The sequence below is a fragment of the Poecile atricapillus genome, chromosome 2 (assembly GCF_030490865.1).
Source record: "Poecile atricapillus isolate bPoeAtr1 chromosome 2, bPoeAtr1.hap1, whole genome shotgun sequence".
Taxonomy (NCBI): domain Eukaryota; kingdom Metazoa; phylum Chordata; class Aves; order Passeriformes; family Paridae; genus Poecile; species Poecile atricapillus.
In genome coordinates, this window is record NC_081250.1 from 28527743 (window position 1) to 28547415 (window position 19673).

General features: G+C 35.6%; 1 protein-coding gene across 1 annotated transcript in view; it reads right to left on the reverse strand.

Annotated features, from left to right (window-relative positions):
• Positions 1-12376: 12376 nt before the first annotated feature.
• Positions 12377-19673, reverse strand: part of DGKB (diacylglycerol kinase beta) — a 331799-nt gene continuing 324502 nt past the window's right edge. Inside the window, exon 26 of the mRNA XM_058833546.1 lies at positions 12377-14819. Within this exon, the coding sequence (XP_058689529.1) occupies positions 14712-14819 (108 nt within the window). The 3' untranslated portion in view covers positions 12377-14711. The remainder of the gene's footprint in view (positions 14820-19673) is intronic.

The following is a 19673-nucleotide window of genomic DNA, read 5'->3' on the forward strand; positions in this document are numbered from 1 at the left end:
TCTTCCCTCTCTTTACAAGAATTCTGCAGATATTTGATGTTTTTGGTCAATATTTGATACTATAATATCAAAATTATGTAAGATTTCAAATATTGGATACACTTTTCAGATACAGCTTATTCTTTATTTCACCTTAAATGAGGTGTCCCCTAGAGTGATTTGTTTGGTCTGCAAATGTGAGACAAAACCTATATTTATCTTCTTCCAGAAAATGAGAGACAGGATCTGGTCTCCTTCAGCAAATCTTTTAGTGAAGTCACTTATCTTGCAATGTGATAATCATTATACAGATGTTAAGTTAAATTTTCAAAAGATAAAGCTTTTCTTGTTCTGTTTAAGTTTTTTGCTTTTTTTGCACCAACAATAATGGCTGCTTTTTTTTTTTCCCTTTTTTTTTTTTTGTCTTGGAAGTAGCACTTGGGATGTTTAGCTTCAAAAAGAATTAGGCCTTATAAAATAAGGACTTGTATGTTTTAGATAAAATACTGGAAGTGTTCAACTAGTGAATGGTTCTACAAATTCCTTTAACTTGGCTTAGACTATATGACAGTAACAAGAATAGAGAGAATTGTTTAAATTTGATGTGCACAACTGCATATCAGTGACAAACCTTTTGATTTCTGTAAATCTTTATTTTTCTTCTAGTGTTTGTGATTATGAATTAATTTTGTAAGTCATGTGCACTACTTCTACCTAGACAAGTCACAGTACATCCAAATAAAATTAAATCATTCTGTAGGATTATCTTTCAGAGTCATTCCCACTGTTTAAATCTTTAAAGCAATAAAAAAACCCCCGCACCTGTGAGGTAAGTTTTGCATGCTAAAAGCTTAACCTTGATGTCTTTTGTCAGGTAAAATTCTCTGTGTTTGGAGCTCAAATTTTAACATTGTAGGGACTACAAGACTGAAGAACGATACTTCTCCTTAACCTGCTGTTGTAAGAGTCCTTTGGAGTTTCTGTGCTAATCTAACAGCTCTTTTGTTAAACTACAGAGCAGTGAGAGGGGGGTTTTATGCTTTGTGTTATATTGTGAAAACATTAGCAAATGAAATAAATGTGAATTTGGCTTTTTAGCACTTAGAATTATTCACTTTGAACTGTAAATTATTTATGGTACTCAAAGAGACACTTTGTAAATAACAGGAAAGCCTCAGAAATCAAATGCAGATTGTGGTATTTAGTCTTGTCTTGCCATCATTAACCATTTCAGTTATACAACATGTTTCAATAAATCAAGTACATCTTTTAGACATCTCTCCTAAAGGAATTAGAAAGCAGCAGAAATAAATTAAGCTGTCTACAAGTGACAGCTACAAAGGGAAACCCAGAGAAAGAGTGGAAAAAAAGGTACTCCTGTGAGCAGATGATAAAGCAGATGCTGTAAAACAACAGGGGGATTGCACCATTTCTTCTCCAGAACTGATGATCGTTTGATAAACAGCTAGTCATGCTCCTGGAAAACCCTGTCCATCAGTGCATATCGGTACAAATTAATGATGACATGTCCTGATTAAACTTGCTGTGCTGTGAAATGCAATGCATTATCTGCATGGCAGTAAGTGAACAAATGCTCTCAGGGAGTAAAAGAACAAGCAAAGTCACACACCTCAGGTTAGGTCCTGAGTCATAGCTGCCTGTGGTGAAATAGGTGTTTAATTGACAAAACCAGTCATGACTTGTGGGTTATTCAGGCTTCATTCTGTTCATTGAAAAGAATTGTAATGCAAATAAAATTTAATTTTTTTTAAAAGTTTCATTTGTAGTTTTCTTGTCTAACATGCAGAATGAAAAACTTTGTGTAAGAGCTAGTTATTTTTTTTAAAAATGGAAGTCTCACATTTAACACCACTTTGCTTTCTTTGCTTTACTAAAGCACTTTTGACATGACTGATAAATAATTCTCTAAGGAGCTGAGAAAGTTTTGCCTTGTACAGACTGGTTTGCTGAATTAAAGATCTCTTCCAAAATAGGTAGGTTCTCCTGGGGACATGAGCCAGACTTTGCAATTCATACTGCTGCTGGAAGGAAGGGCCACTCAAGGCAGTAAGAACACCACTGTCAGTACAGCTAGCAGAATCTGGAATTTCTTCTCACATCTATAAAACACATTGGTGGCTGTAGAGTCAAATCAGATGAGTCAGCCTGCAATACTTTCCAGAACAACTCTTATCCTCATCTTACTTTAACCAACCTTCCAGGCTGGGTTCTAATATCATGTAAAATCTAGAACAATTCAGCTGATTGTTGTGAAATTGCATTACAATAAATGAGATTCCAGTCCAAATATTGGCATTTCTGCAAAGGAAATGCATAAAACAGCAATAGAGATATTTCCTCTATATTTTCATTCAGGGAATGGACTGTAACAAATAAAAGAAATATATCTTGGGAATCTCGGGAGAAGTAAAATATTGAATCCTTTTAGTACTCAGTTTTCTCTGTGCATACTACCTGGTCAGCAAATGGGTGGAAGGTGAACCATATCCATTTCCCTGACAGAAAATATATTGTAAAGAAATACTATACAATAAGTTCATTGACATTTTAGTTCCTATGTTAAGAAGGTCTGAAGATCTAGAAGAATTAGCTGTACAGGAAAACAAAGCAAGGCATGCAGCTAAAGACAGTGATGGAAACTGACTGAAAAGATTTGTCAAAGAAGGCACAAAATATCAGGAGCAACCTCTTAACTACACTTAAATACTTTTCCTAAGTTTTATTAAAAACTTAGTCTGGCCTGTGAGCCCCATTAGAGAGGGGATGGGGTCATCAGTATTATGTAGATTTAAGACAGTGTTTGCTTCATAACAGAGACTGGGAAGGCTGCAGAACCCAGGCTACTGAAAAGGCAGCTGACCCAGCAGGCTGTGGCCGGTGAGTTCCCTCACCTGCCGGCAGAGCCTGTGACAAACCAGGCATAGCCTGGCACAGGGAGTGCCCTCAGCTTGTAGGCAGCCTCTAAAACAGGAAAATGAAAGACAATGCAACTTTTATTCCCCCCTCCTTTCTTTCACCTGGACTTCAACCTACTTATTCTATTTCTGAAACAGAGGTTTTAATTAAAGCTGCCTTCTATACAATGCACTGTACTTCACCTCTGTTGCAAATAACACATTAATTTCCCCTGACTCCGAGTAATCTTACTTTCTCTCTTTTATCCCTGAAAACATCTTGCCTGGGTGAACACCAAGGGGAAATAACAGGTAGGGGCAACAAAACTGAAGTAGCTTACTGGAAGTTATGACAAACTGCATTTTGTTATTTCTCTTCATTTTTAATATATATACGTCTTTATTATTGCAACTTCCCCCACTAAAGTTATGGAATGAGCCCTAGCAATGCAGCTTCTCACTGGAGGAATGGAAATGAAACAGAAAATCACAGAAGGTAGATAGCAGATAAAATAAATAAAACATATTGAGAGAGGCGGATGTGATCCATTCCCTCACTACAGTGCCACCCCACCTAGGGAGGCACTTTAGACCAGGAATCTCTCTTTGTGACCTCAGGTAGTCAGATTTAGCCTTTAAGTTCTAACCTTGCATGCCCTTATCACAGTTAGGGTATTCTAGCTGAAAATACAAGTCAAAATCCAGACTAAGTTTTTTTTGCATCTCTCTGATCGTGGATCATTGGCAAATCAATTAAATGTTAAAAAATTCACAAGGCCAGCTTCCCTGGGGTATGCAGAAGAGAAAGGAAGTGTGCAAACTTGCTCTATTCAGCATCTTCCTAAAAAGTCTCCAGTGTTGCTGGCTCTGGAATTACATGTGTCCACCACACCTTCATTTTTTTCTTTTTTTTAGGTGTTTGGGATTTTAAAGAAGCACACCAACAGGGCCCTTGTGAAGCAAAGATTTTATAGATTCTTCTATTTGTGGGGAGAAGGCAGTGGGAAGAAGTGAAATCTCCGTACAACCCAGTTATATGGTGATTGTTGGTTTTGACCAACAGAAGAGAGAATGAATGACAAAAGTATCAGAACAGTAAGCTAAAACTGTGACAGAGTAAATCCTCTCGCTGGGTTTATGTTTCCTGCAGTTCATGTACAGATGGGACATGCAATGGAATCATCAGTGGGCTATAAATCCATCTGCCAACATGAAATTACATAGATAGATCTCCGTTGGCCTAACATTTAAATGATGTAGTAGTAGAGCAGAACTCCTATTGTGATAGATGATCTAACACCACAGAACATGGAGTTCCCTTCCCCCCATCCCTAAAAGCAAGCCTGCAATTTAAAAGCTGTTACGTACAGATACTAAAGAATATAAAAGACAATAGGTTCTGATTTCTGTGGTAGCAGTTACAACATGGTCTTTTTGTACATAGTTGAAGGAAGGATTTGAAGGAAGATAATGGAGTAGCTTTGCAGACATTTCCATAAGAAATTTGATTGTGTATTAAATATGCTAAAATTGCCAAAATATTTGCTTTAAAATCTAAAACTACTGGCTAAAGAATATTGCCATGGCTTGACTGGATATAGTTCATATGAATAAGCATTTTCCTATCTATCAAAGAGATTTTATGAAATGAGAGATTTCAACATTAAATGTTTTTAGGCATAGACATAAAAATACTTTTTGTCAAGGTAGACAATAGGGCCTCATAAGTAAAGACAAATAAATAATGTGTGCCTAATGTAACCAGAAAGAAAGGGAAGTGGGGGCAGGGTGTCAGGGAAGAAAACACTCTGAGAATGGTTCCTGACAGAAGATAAGATTTCAAACTGACAGACCAGGAATCCTTTAGAGGTGAACTCTGAATGGATCTGAATAGCAAAGAAAATTTACGAGGGCTGTAACAAGTACTTTTATTTAGAAGTGTATGAAAAAAGCAAAGTAAGCAAACTAGCAGATGGAAAACAAAGTGATGGGAAAACAAACAAAAACTTCAAAGACTTAGGAGAATTAAGACAATCAGTTATTATTTTATGACTGAAGATTAAGATACAACAGTGATGAGCCAGAAGTCAAAGAACTGCTAAGTAGCAGCCCAGCTTAATGGCATGCATGGCAATATCTGAATGAAACTCAGAAATAATCTAAATCAAATAAAGGACAAGAATCTGGTATCTTCTCCATGTATTGTCACATGAAAAATTATTGCTTCAAATAAGTATTCTCAGCCTTTCTTTGCCACTAGATTAGAGCAATGACTTAACTTAAAATATTTTTATAGCTCTACATGCAACAGTTTTTTAAGGAATAAGACTGGCAGTTTTTAGAAAATTCCATCTTTTCTAGTTATAAATAAAACTGCCACAAAATGTTTCTATTTGATGTTTTAATATGCTGCTTTATATTAACTGTGATTAACATTTTAATAACACTGAAAAAATGAGCTATGAGATTGGTTTTATACATAAGACAGAGCAAGCCTGAAGGTGTGCAGTGGGTGCCAAAAAATTACAAAACAGAAGTCAGAGTACACAGACATTAGCTGATACTGCAAACAAAAAGCAGTATGTAAATGTAGGAGGTTGAAGATGTACCCTTTGTACACCATTTGCATACCTTAGACCTGTGACATCCTAATCAAGGTTTACACACGTCAGCTTTTAGAAAAAAAAAAATTAAATGTTTTTATATAGCACCTAGCCCTGGCAGTTTAAGCACTGGCAAAGGCCTGACTCACTACTGCGTCACTGCTGTTTTAAGCATGAAAGACAAGAAATCCAACAGCAGCAGCTACTTTAGGCAGAAATAATTAGGAGTGGGTTGTGTTATGCTGTACATAGACCTGGTTTTTGCAGTGCTGTGTCAGGGCCTCTTAAGGGAACAGCACAGAATTTGTTACCAAGTCAATATTCTGTTGAAGTCCTAAAAAGATGTGTTCAAAGCAACTATGTATTCATTCATACTCAAGTTCGGTGTTACATTACCCCAGCAGGGTGATTCAAACATTAAGGGTAGATTTTTAAGGCTCTGAATAGTGAGAAGAGGCACAGTTACACACAGAATCCATAAAATTTACATGTGAATTGGCAGATGCAAAATAAAACAGTGATGTGTGAACTCCACCTAGTTGGAGCTTGAAAATTCTCATGCCTTTGAGATTCCGAGGGTGGAGTTTAAGACAGGTCTTTAAATGAGCAGGACTCTCTTACAACATCACTTACAGCACTGAAGTGTTTGCTAGAAAACCAGAGTCTGATTTGTTCTTTAACCTGAGAAATTAAAAATTTCCATTTCTCAGCCTAGTGCCGAACCACCAACCTACAGAACTTTGTAGATGAAAACATATTCTAATACAGCATGTTGAAGCTAATGCTTTTGGAGATGGAAATACAGGATTGCTAAGGACACAGAAGAGTGAAAAAGGAAAACATGAGCACTCTGCTGAAAGGAAGAGACCTGGTGACCTCATTTCGTGGCTAATGGTGTGGGGAAACTTCACAGGTGCCACCATTCAGTAGGTTTTTACAGATGTGTGAATGCACATAGCTTCTCAATCTCTTACTTGAACTTCTTTGCAGACATTTTAACTGGGGCAGGAAAGATGTTCCTAGCCCTACCACAGGACAGCAGGGATAAAATCCAGGCTTTCAAGGGCTTCAGTGGAGTTGGAACTTCACATCCACATCCTTAATTTTAAATTGTCTCAACCAAGGCTATATTTCAATCAAAGTCTCCAAAACTATGACTTAATATCACATTCTACACTAGGACTTGAATTGCTCTGAAGGAATCTCCACTGGTGTAGCAGAAATAGCATGGCACAGGTCTAAGGGGAACCAGATCTGCCAATATACTCTCAATCCCCCTTATGTAGTTGTGGCTGATAAGGATCATATTGTAGGAACGATCTAAATTCATTTGTGAACAAGTTAGAATGAAACAATCAATGACATTGCAACTTGGCTAGAAGTCCTCTGAGTTGCAAACTTTTACTGAGAATAGGTGGAATTGGCATTATGTGATTTTTCTTTTCTTTCCCTGCAAATCCCTTTACTGTCCTGTTATGTTGGACGAGAAAGTATCTTGGGTTCCTTAACACATTTTTTAATTGCACTTATTAAAACCTGCTTTTATGCTGTGCTATTTCGCTGTGCTTTGTGGAGGAAGCATAGTTAAAAATTACCATTCATGCTATATCTGAGATAAGAAAACAGCAGAAATATTGCGCAGACGTGTGAGCATTCGCAGTGGCAAGTTACAGACGTATTTAATACCTACATGTATGCTTGCATTTTTAGACAGAAGCCACCCTAGAAACGAATAAAGGGAGTTTAACCCTTTTCTGGACATTTAAAATTCTGCCTGAGCCTGACTCCAGAAACGGAGCACTGCTCTCTGTTGTCAGCACAGCTTTTCTGGTTGTATCTGAACGCTTTCACTAGCTCTCATGGTGATACATATTCCTACGTGCATACCAAAAGGAAACGATTGGCATCTGCCATAAGATTTATATTTTTGCCCAAGATTCAGCAGGCAAGCCATGGAAAAACTGTAAATCATTTTGCACAGACTAATATCTCAACTCTTTGACAGAGAAAGTTGTTATATCTTAAAAGGTGACAGGACTCCCATCAGAAGGGAACCTTATCTTGTGCCAAAGAAATGTAACATTTTCTAAAAGTTCCATTAACCTCATGCAAGTCCACTAACCTGGCTTTCCAAGATCATAAAAATAAAACTGATGATTGTCACAGCAAGAATTTGAACATAGTATCAATTGTGTTAGACATCTGGTAGACAGTACTTAGTGATAAAAGTACAGTGACCTAAAAGAAGCTAGCAAAACTTCAGACAGTGTACATGTTTTGGGTAATTTTGATGTAAAAAGAGTTCACAGATTATCCATCACACAGCAGTAGCTGATAATTCACCTGAAAGATTGAGAATTACAGTGGCATATATATGCCTTATCAACATGATTGAATGATTATTTTCAATTAAGTTACAGTGTCTTCTATACCTTAGAATAAAAACAAGCATTATATCAGCCTTGTCAGTAACTTGTTATTGTTTTATTGTTTATATAATAATTGTTTTACAATGCCTACTCTAAAATATTCTTCTGTGATTCACTTATTTTATAGTAATTACAGTAACTTAATAATGTAACTTCCCTTCATTGTTTAGCCACCAGGTACACTTGTACTTATAAATTAATCTGAAAAAAAGAAAAACAGTAAAAAAGCAACTCCTTGAATGCAACACTTAGGAGATGTGTACCTACTGGAATACCAAAAATGCGGGTATTTTGAAAAAATACTAGAATTTGATGCCTTTTACTCCGCTGTAAACTGTAAAGGCACAAAGCTTGAAAGTTTATCACAGGATCTTGAATAAATACAAGAATTAAAAATCTTTCTTAAAGGAAATACTAGAATTATGTTTGAAGTGAATTAAAAATATGTCATTTTATTCACATTTTGCTTTTTAAAGTGAAAAGTCAGTTATACTACAATGCTAATCGCTACATTAATGAACCAGAAATAATGAATCAAACAAAACCTTACATTTCCTTTTGACATTCAAGGACAAAATATTTTGACATTTAAAAAGTAAGTCTTACTTTGCTCTGAAATGGGAATCCACTGAAAAAACTTATTGATTAGGGACAGTAGGATCATCCACACAGTTTAATGAATTTTGATGAAACAGAGGGTAAGGAATTTTTGACCAGCACTACTGCCAAAGTATGAAGGCCTGAATTTGCATCTCAGTCCAAGCTTAGACTTTGTAAATCAGGCAGTTGGACCAAATCTTTCAAAGTTTCTTGCAAACTATTTGTATTGAAACAGTAAAAGAAAGATTTAGCTAGTTTTCCAGAAAAAAACCCAAACAGCACAACAAAACAAACAACAAAAAAACACCCCATCAGTATTCAGATTATAGTCAAAGAAAACAGTGATTGATATCAATGAGGTAAAAGTTCCTTAATCTATATGTATATTTTGTTGTAACAATGTCATACTGCTAGAAGAACAGCCCCACAGACCCACTTCCCTCCCACCCCCAAATTCTCTCAAGCTACCTAAATTAACAAGTTATATCTTTTTTCCTTTAATAATAGGACTGAATTGAAACATATTTTATATCTGTCTGAATCAAAGTCTGAATTATTATCATTCTGGGATAAAAAGAGAGGTTTAGAATGCATTTATATTTACTAAAAATCCAACAAAAGAAAACATCACACTGAAAAACCCTACACCACATCCTTTGGAACAGTGGCTCACGGCTGGGCAGAAGTTACAGAGACAATGCTCATGTTGCAATGCCCACCTCACCAAGGGACAGAGCTATCATCAATCTCTCTCTGCAGGTACAAATAGTCCAAAGACTTGTTATAATGTGGTTTGGCTGGCTGAGCTTTTTTTTTTTTATATTTAATGTAAATAAACTGACAGCCCTGAAGGTTGACAATTATCTTATTAGCTGGCACAACTTGGCTCATAAAGATGGTTTTCACCAAGAGTAAGAAGTGTTCACTTCCCTGTCCAAAAAAGCAGCTTATTAATGTAAATTCTACCCTAGGTAAAAAACAGCCAACCAAAAGTTTATTTCAAAGAGGTCCATCAGCAGCTAAGTATTTTCATATCAACACTAGAATAAAAATTGACCCAAAAACTTCAAAGTATTTCCTTATCACTCAGACCCAGTAAATTATTTTCCATGTTTATTAGAGTGGGCACCTCTCATGAAGCTGCTTCTTTACCATCAACACAGCTACCCTGTTTCTATAAATAACAAAGCCTGATGATTATCACTTACTCTTTTTATGAGTCACATTTAAAGAGAGCCCTGAGATGCTCCTCAGGGAGTCTCTTTGAATCATGAATCAGAAAGGAAAGAAGGCAGCCTCTGATTATCACCATACCTAGAGTCTAGATGCCTAGAAGTATTGTTGTCTGTTTATAGCTTCAAGCTGTAAGGCAGTTTCACATAATAGAATGGTCATAGAGGAGCTTCTCATCTTCATAGGTATTTGTAAAGTTAAGAGAACTTGATAATGGAAAACCTCCATACATACACACAAAACAGAAGAGGGCAACCCCCCTTACTTCAAAATTAACTGAAAATCCATAGTCTGAACAAAAAGGAGGAATAAGAGCCATCAGGCTCCCCAGAGCACAAGCCCAGGTTGGGCAGACATCAGCAAACCCTGAGAGACATGAGGACAGTTTCTACCTCATTTGCTGCTGCTGCACAGCACACCCTCAAGAGCCTCACATGCCACGGATTTTAGGCTATTACTTTATTTCTCATTAACAGCTTCCAGGTCTCGCCCATGTTTTATTCATTTTCCAGCCAGGGCTACAGTAAGGCTTTTACTCACCTCAGCAGGACCACAAGAAGTTTCCTTCCTTATGGACAGAGAGAAAACAGAATGCTTTCAGACCTGATGGAGATGGAGACAAGCAGCAATTAGCTGACAACAGGCCGACACGTTCTTCACCGCTCTTGCATAAAACATTGAGCTGTGCTCCTCTGGCCCACCTCAGCTTTCTGAATTTATTTATTTATTTTCAGGCTAACCATTTAGTAGCCTGGCAAACTGCTGTTTTGCAAAGGCAAATTTTCTTCATGTTTTTCCTCAAGTTATGAAAGAAATAGATAAAGTTCTGGAAAGTCCTTTACCTTCTTTTGACAATCCTTTAGCTCCCCTTTGCTTGCAAGTACTTCCCTCTCCCTGTGAAAGGCTTGGTTGTATTGTCTATTTCAGCCCAAATTTCTCTGGGTCTTTCTGCTCCCAAAGCAAAGAAATCCTGCTTTACTCCTTCGCCCTTAAACAGAAGGGCTCTCCAGATAAATGTAATTAATCCATTTATCTAGCTCATTACTGCTCACTAGCCCTGAGTGCCTTCATCTGGCCTCCCAGCTCCCACCATTTTTGTGGATGCCACTGCATCACGCTTCACTTTGAGAATCAGTTTTTTCCTTCCATTGAGGAGTTCTGTGATCTTCTCCTACTTCCTTGTCTAGAGATAATTCTTCCTGATCTCTTTTCTTCCATTTTATAGGCATTTTCCCAGTCACTCCTACAGAGAGGTGAGGGACACAACCTCTTGGAAGTGTCTGCTTCCCAGAAAGTCTTGGTCTTGCTATGGCCTGCCTCAAAGTTACAAGCCCCAGAAGCCAGTTGGGGTTGAAGGCAGTAACTTGTAGAGTACCACTAGTACCTTAAATCACTAATAATCACTAAAATACTTTAATCTTGGAAAACAAGTAGTAACCTAAAGACTTATAAAAATAAAAAATGAAATTTTCTGCCTTTCTTACCACAGCTGACTGGATTTCTTCTTACACTGATATTCTGAAACTTGTTGAAATCTGTAACTTTGCCTTAAATAATTTTGGATATTAGCTAGTCATTGTTGTGATGTACATACAATCCTAGAGAAGATTAAGATAAGAGTGAGCAAATGTAGTAGAAAGCCTAGTCCTGTTTCAGAAACTAAGTATTTCCTGTCTTATCAGAGTCCTGAGTGTACCAGCAGGCTAGATGGTCTGGCATCAACATACATGTAGGGATACCAACAAGCCTTAATCATAAGGTCTTACACCTAGCTTTAAACTATTGTGATGATTTGCATACAAATATCTTACAAGTACTGGAAACAGTAATTTTCTATTTGTGTCTGCAATAAATACTTCTTCCACTTCTTTTTAACAGGGACTCAGGTGAAAGACTCTGACCACTATCAGAAGATGGAGTGTTTTCCATGTTCTTTTATCAGCACATTGCCCAGTTGACAGTCAATGATCAAAGATTTGCAAATCTAGTGTCACATTTAATACCTATATATTTTAATTGTCATTTACATTGCAAATGTCATTACTGAAGCCTTTAGGAATGCTTCATTGTGAAGACATAGATGCCTTCTTCAGTCAACCTAAGAACAGTGCATCTATTTCAGCTGCGTGTAGATATATGCATATATTTGTTTCACTTCTTACACCAAAGAATCATTTCATATTAGTCCTGTGCATACTGAAGTGAAGAATCTTCCCTTTTTAAATTCTCTCTCATTAAATTAACCATTTGCTTTTCATACTATGTTCTATGTACTCTAAGATTTCCCTTCACCATCAATACTTTCAACCTGAGAATAGTTTTAAATTATTAGAGGCCATGCTAAAAAAACCTAAACCAAGATTAATAGAAAGGCAATCTCTGCTATGAGAACTGTTAACTCAGTATAATGGCTGCTCTGCTGTATTTTGTTACAGTGAGAATTTATATATGCCAACCAACTGATCTGATTTACTTTTTATGTCTATTCAGAACCGTATGTAATTCTAAAGGCATTGACTCATCTATCTCTCTTTACATAAAAAAGTGTGTTGTGACCAACTTGCCATCACAGACTGACACATTTAAAATTGCATACATTATTAAGTAATAGCTTATGTATAATTTTATTTGTTTTCAGAGTTACAATGTTCATGAGATAATCATAGAGAACACATTATATATTGTTCTTAAACACATTTTTGCCACAAAAAGAGCATTGGTAGAAAATCCTATGTCAAGTTATGTGAAAATATTTATCACCTGTAACCATAATTTCATAAAACCAATATACACTTTACGTAATATTGTATCAGCAAATTCCTTCTTTTTGCAAATAACCTTTGCTCTGTACTTACACATGTTTGTAGTTCAGTGCATCAAATGCTTCTGTGTGTGTGTGTGTTTGCAATGCACAGGAAAAATACTAGTTTACTCCTATGGTAACTGTAAATGTCAACACCACTGGACCCAAGAATGGTGAATTACAAGATCTTAATTTTAGCGAATAATCACCTTCATATTTTTCTACCTAATGCTGAACAAAACATTAATTGGCATTTACCTCCTAATGTTTACAGAACATAGACTGTATATTTCAAAGACATAATCCTTACCAACTATATACTGACTTTTATTTTAGTGTCTATTATATAAATTAGGACTCTGTTGAATTCTTATACTGAGGAACAAATAAATGATATTAACTTTATTTAAATACATGCACAGTACCGTGCACTACAGCATGATGAAGTATTATTTTTAAAATGGATGAATGAATCAATAGAAAAATAGATTTAATAAATAATTAACATTTTGAAGTCTGGATAAAAATGGGAAATCATGCATTTCAAGCAAAGTTTTACTTTTTCCTTTTTTTTTATGAAATCGCTGAGAACTTAAGACATGCAGAGCTGAGAAGCAGCTCACTCTGAACAAAGAACAATGTTAAGACTGCACAAAATTTTGAGATTGTTAATATGCAAGACTAAAAAACTTGCCATTCTTGGACTTCCCTTCAACATTAGACAGTGCTGTGCAAACCTCAGACAAATCCCTGTATTGTGTTTTCTAAGCTGTTAGGAAGTCTCTCAGAGAGCTAAGAAAGTTAAAACCTGAGCAACTGCCTCACCAAAATTTATGACAAGAAATTTTGGATTCCAGATAGTAGATTACAAAAGGGTAATAGACAACAGTTCATCATTTCCTTCAGAGATTAACTTAGGGGATGAGTAATTATGGATGCCATAAATTTATAAATTATTATGACAAAAAAATAAGTTTAAGTTTCCAATACTTAGAGTTCATATCTATGTTTCAATAATTAGCATATGTTACTATGTCAATCAACTCACTGAACAAATAAAAAGTGAGTATTTACTTGAAATTAATTTAATGTTTTTCCCTAACCCCATTTGTCTGGACATTGACAATGCAATCAAAAGAACTGTAAATTTTCAGAAGTGAGTCTACTCCAGTGAGTTTGATTAATTATGCATTAACCCATTTCTCTGAAGCATCCTTCACTAAATCTTTGGTGGGAAATGCACTTTAATTAGGCATGAGCTTTGGTTATTTGTGTGCATATGCACTATGCTATTGGTCAATGTGCAGAATGATTTAAAGTTTACCATGTTACAGAGATGTATTGCTCATGAAAATAATTCTAGGGTTTCAACAAACACTGATGGCTAGTTTGCAAGTATTATTATCTTCACTCAGCGTGATCTTCTTAGTCTCCATTTTTGCTCCAACTTTCATCAACTTGTAATCTTAAAAAAAACCTACACAAGAACAACCATGATCATTTGAATACTGTGCATATTGTTAGATGTTTTCAGCAGGTACAGTTACTCATGTACATAGGAGTTATCAGAATAAGTTACTAGATTTTAATACTTAGTTGAATAAAAATATTCTCAGGGTAGAAAGAAATGATAAACTAAAAATACAGGTTAATGAGACCTGCAATGATTTTACTCTGAAACAGGTCAGATTGACTATTCAATCAAAAATATTTGATTGAGGAGACAGTATTGAACTTATGACGTATGTTAATTGTAGTAGAAAAAGCTGAAACGGAAAAGAGAGAAAATCAAATTACCCATGACATTCTTTTCCCATATTCCATGGCAGAATTAGACCATAGATTAGTAAATGGTAACGCATGCAACAAAAAATATGCTGTTTCACTGTATGTAAACATCTGCTTTCACCATGCAAAATGCCTACAAAACTGTGACAACATTTTTTTCTAGTAGCATAGTTTTACATCAGCTCAGCTACAGAACGGTTAAACCAAAATCCAAGATTTTGCAAATAGAAGATATTCTAAAATTCTTGAAAGATTTCCAGCATAAATATTCCAAAGCCCAACAAAGCTAATTGTGGTTGGTTTTGTTTTTTTTCTGTTTTGTTTTTTTTTTTTTTTTTTTTTTTAACTAAACTACATAGGCTTATTCCTTGCTGTGGTTTCTTGTTCTTTTGATGATAGAAGAGAAAAGACCGGTTTTTGGAGGTGGTCCCATCAGCATGGGAGCTTGGTTCTTGTGAGTGATTTTTATCTGGGGAAGAAAGAAGAAAAACAGAGTTATCCCTTGAGCTAGTTCAATTCCAACTATCTGAGATGCCTGATTTATCTTTATATATGACTTCCAGACCTGCATCATTTAATCTAAGCTGAAAGGAAAATACCTGTGTTTTTTTATGAATGTTCCATATCCAGTCGACCAATCTATGTGTAATTGTTTTTCCACAAATAATATAAATTAAACACAAAAAAATTAAAAAATCACATGCAATAAAACACATGCCAATATTCAATCTTCCTTTTTGAGTGTGGGATTTATTGCTTGCTGTTGAGGAAGAATTTAAAAGTTGAAAAGAACATACATGCTGACAGACCAAGCTGTTGCCTATTATTAAGATATAAGCTATGTCTTTACATGCTTTATTTATACATCTAATCAAGATGTACTCTTTTACCATAGGACAGCACTTAATTTCAAAATAGCCACGTTGAACAAAAGTGTAAAGTTAATACACAAGAAATGGTCCAAAAAGATGAACTAGCATTCTAATTTGTTAATTAATCGTTAATAGAATAGACTCAAATATTGAAAAGACTATTTAAAACACTTTGTAATACTGCTCTAAAGCCACCCGTTTTGATTTCTTTGATATAGAACTACGAATCACCTTAAATGAGACAACCTTAAAGTAGATTATGTCTGCAATTTTCTCTAATTCAAGTCTAAATTAGAGAAGACATTTTATGAATGTATGCTATGCTCAAAGCTAATTGAAAGCAATTATCAAAGTGGCATTTTGTCTGTGACTTTAAGATACATTGTAAGATAATAAATGATTCTCATTATGTAATAAAAAGGTCACATCTTGCCTTTGGGCTAGTGACGTTAGGAGTTTTTCAAAAGCAATCCGAGACATTTTCTTTAGTGAACTACGACTAATACAAGAACCATCACTTATTAAATATCAGTTGTCACCTGCATAGTACCCACATCAGAGATGGGTATTTCTTTCAAAAAGAAACACCACCTCATTAAAACTGGAAAAATATATCTCTTAAAGTGCATACCTGACATTTTCAAGTTAAAATGAATATCCTTCACTTGTCATTCACTAATAGTAAATGAAACAAAAAATGTATGTCACATGGAGAGGCTCATTAAAATATAGATCAGGACATTTCTTGGGGTGAAAATTTACTTTACAATGTAAGAAGACAGAAACATAAAATCTCCACAGAGTGTGTGTCTTGGTTTAACTCTATTAGAGTCTTTACTTTATTCTCTAAATGCGCATTTTCATGCCACCTCAGTTCATTAACTTCAAATTTCATGTGGGACCTCTTTTTGTCAACACGCTTCGTTACTATTGAATATAGCGTATGGGGGGGGGCTCTTGGCAATGAAGATTACTTTCACATGGATAATAACTGGCTTTCAAAGACTGGCACCAATATATTTTCTCACAATAAATTCAGCTTCAGGCATCACTTTGGAAGCCAAATCTGTAGTTGTGGTAAACTGGCATTATTCCATTGATGTCAGTACCAGCTGATGATCCGGTCCTGGAAAATTGTCTATTTTTGTAACTTTCACATGCTTCATAAGACATATTTTTTGGGGATCAGGAGCAGTGATGATATCAACCTGATTAGGAGGATGATGACATGAAGTAACCTTCAGCTAGTGTGAGTGAATTTTTCAAGTCATAAAGGGTTTGGATTATTGCAAGATTTGGCCATGATGTGGCAGTAGGAATGCCTTTAAGTTTCCTTTCTGAGGTAAAATATAGTAATTCTATCTTAAAGTGAATAAAAGAGCAAAGCTCAAAAGATGGCTTTAGTATGAAGAGGTGAGGTAATCCTGAGACCCTGTACAGATTGCGTGTCGGGTTGGGGCTGTTCAGTGCTGCTCAGGATGAATGCAATTACATTCTGAGTAAATGTTTATCATTTGAAATGTTCTTTCTTGGCTTGAGCCATCTGTTTCAGAGACCACGACTTCTTCAGTATGTTGCCTCCCATCAGCTGAGATCAGCTAAGATGCCTGAACATGATTAACCACTACCATGCATGGGGATGAGTCCCATATGCCTTTCTCCAAGACATATTTTCAACTGTTATAAATAGGCACAATTTCAATGGTGGAAAATATATTTTACATTCTGAAAATGCTACAATAAAGTGTAAATTTAAAGTATATTTTTTACTTAGTCATTGCAGTGTCTGTTAACATTGCATTGGTTAACAATGATAACCCATCAATTCCTTACTTTCCTAACCTAAAAAAAAAAAATTAAATCAATTGAAAAATCTTATTTTTGGCTGATGAAAAGAGATGTTTCTGAACCATTGCAGTATTTTGGCTGAAGAAGGCTGATTTTATCTTTCTCAAGACTCAGGCAGCTCATTTCTGCCCTGGTCACTCACTTCTGCTTCTGCTCCTACTGGCAGTACTGCCAGAGTTGGAGCTGGGAGTTTGGGTGACAAGCAACAGTGCACACTTCGAGATGGGAATAAACACTGAGGATCTCAGACAAAGAAATAGTGTTGTAGGTCAGAGTAGGGCTGAACATTGAAAGTGCTCTATGGGAGGACAAAAAGAGAGACAGCAAGAGAGAGAATGAGAGGAGCAACTGGGACGTTGTTAAGTTAAAAATTCCTATTACAGGTCTATAGAGATTTCGTGTGTGTGCACAGGGAGTGTCTAAAGACAGACATTTACCATTCAGTTTCTCTTCCATTCAGCAATCATCTTCATGTCTTTTTTAGTAGAAACACAATTATAAAAGTTTTAAATAAGACCCTTCTTTAAAATTTTTAATGCTTCCTAGATTTACCTGTGAATCACATACACACATGCACATGAGAAAAAGAGATTGCACAGACAAAAATCCAAAAAGTAAAATCCTAACCTAATGTATTTTTAGGAATTTATGATAGACACTCACAGAAATTACTATATAGTTCTGGAAAACAATTTTTGAGATCACTTAGTTTATTGAAACTATGTAATAACTTGAGGGTAATACAGAAAACATTTTACACATAAATTTAGTGCCTATATTGCTGCTGGAAGAAAAACAAAAGAAACAAAAAACCAAAAAAAACCACCCCAAAAAATCTCAACCAACCAAATAAAAAAATAAAAAATCCCCGAAACAACAATCCCCCTCCTCTAAGCCAATATCAAGGAAAAAAACCAAGCCAAAACAAAAAAAAAAAAATCAAAACAAACAAAAAACCAAACCTCAACTAACTAAAAAACAATACAAAAAAATAAATTATTTTACATACTTGGCATAAATTTATATTTAAAAATAGATAAAATCAGGAAACAACAGAATTCCACTTTGGGGGTAAGTACATAGCCACCTGAACTACTAAGATACCAGGGATTTTGTTGTAAGCCTGATCCCCAACATTCTAGGCTAAACTTAAGGCGTTGAAGCCAATGACACTTATTCACTAATAGAAGCCAAGATTTCATCCCATGGGAGTTTTTATATCCAGTAAATATTTATCTAGCAGAAAAACACTGTATTTGCAATTTTGAAATCACCTTTCTAGTATTAGAAAGCATGTCCAGTGACTGTATTTGTGGCAAGGAATACTAGGTCAAATCGAAAGAGACTAATTCTTGAAGGAAGAGATGATTATATCTCACTGTATGTCAACAGAAATTTTTTTATAAAGAAGAACCCTGAATTTTTGATCTAAAACTACATAAAAATGCATAAACCAGGCATTTATTCGTTTTAGAAGCACGTCAGAGTTTCAAAATGCCCCGAAGCCACATTAATACAATGTATCTACTAAATGAAATGCAGTGAGCATCATTAATTTTAGCATGATAACAGTATCTTTTAGGTCAGTCAGTTTTGCTTTCATGTTCCTTATTCTGCAGTATGTGCTGGTCACCTCCCTGATCCTGACTTCACAGAATGCCTAAACATTTACTATTTTCTATTTCAGAAGACATGCTGCTATAAATACAGGTTCTAAAGTATGTCCTAACTGACAGTAGAAAACTGGAAACCGAGCTAATCAGCTCTGCTTATGTTTCAGTTAAGGTTAAAGAACATATCACTGTATTTTAAAGACAGAGGGGAAAAAGCTGCCAGAAAAAAACATTAGACTTATCCAGCTGGACGTTTTAGTTTATGGTCACTTCTTCACATGTTCTCAGCAGGGTTTAGATGCTGGTTGTTTTGAGGGTATGAGGGTTTTCTCACAGTCTAGATGCCCAAATGCTGCTCTTCTTACAGGAAATAGAGGAATGCAACACCTCTGTATCACAGGAGTGCCAAATACTTCTATCTTCCTTAGGTGATCAAGAGTGTATGGGGTATCATGAATCAGAGTGATAGAATGTAGGCACTGCTAAGCAAAATTAACCTGTGACTTGCATCATGTGGCATTTTGGGCAAAATCTCTTAGATCTAGACTAGCTGTTTTAAAAGCATTATGCGGCACATCTAAAATAAAGTTCTAAACAATATTATTGTGCAAAGCGCAATCAAATCTAATCAGTTTGGCATTAATTAAGCTCTAATAATATACTCTAGTCTCTCTCCTAAGTAGTGTGATCCGTTTCCCCTTCACACAGGTAGATTGGAAAACGTTACGGTGTCATCATAATTTTTAAACATACTGAGAAAATGACAGAGCTGCAAAATTAAAATAAATGATTAATGGCATTTTTTTCATGTTTTGTACTAATAGGTATCACTGAGGTTTTAAATTAATAGAGCTGTCAGCTCAGGGTTGTTACAGATCCAGTGCAGAACTAAAATGGAAATTATGTATTCCACAGATACCTAAAGATGACACTTTGGAATATTTTAGATTTTAATTAGTAGGTGCAATTGTTTTTCCCCCTCCTCCCTAA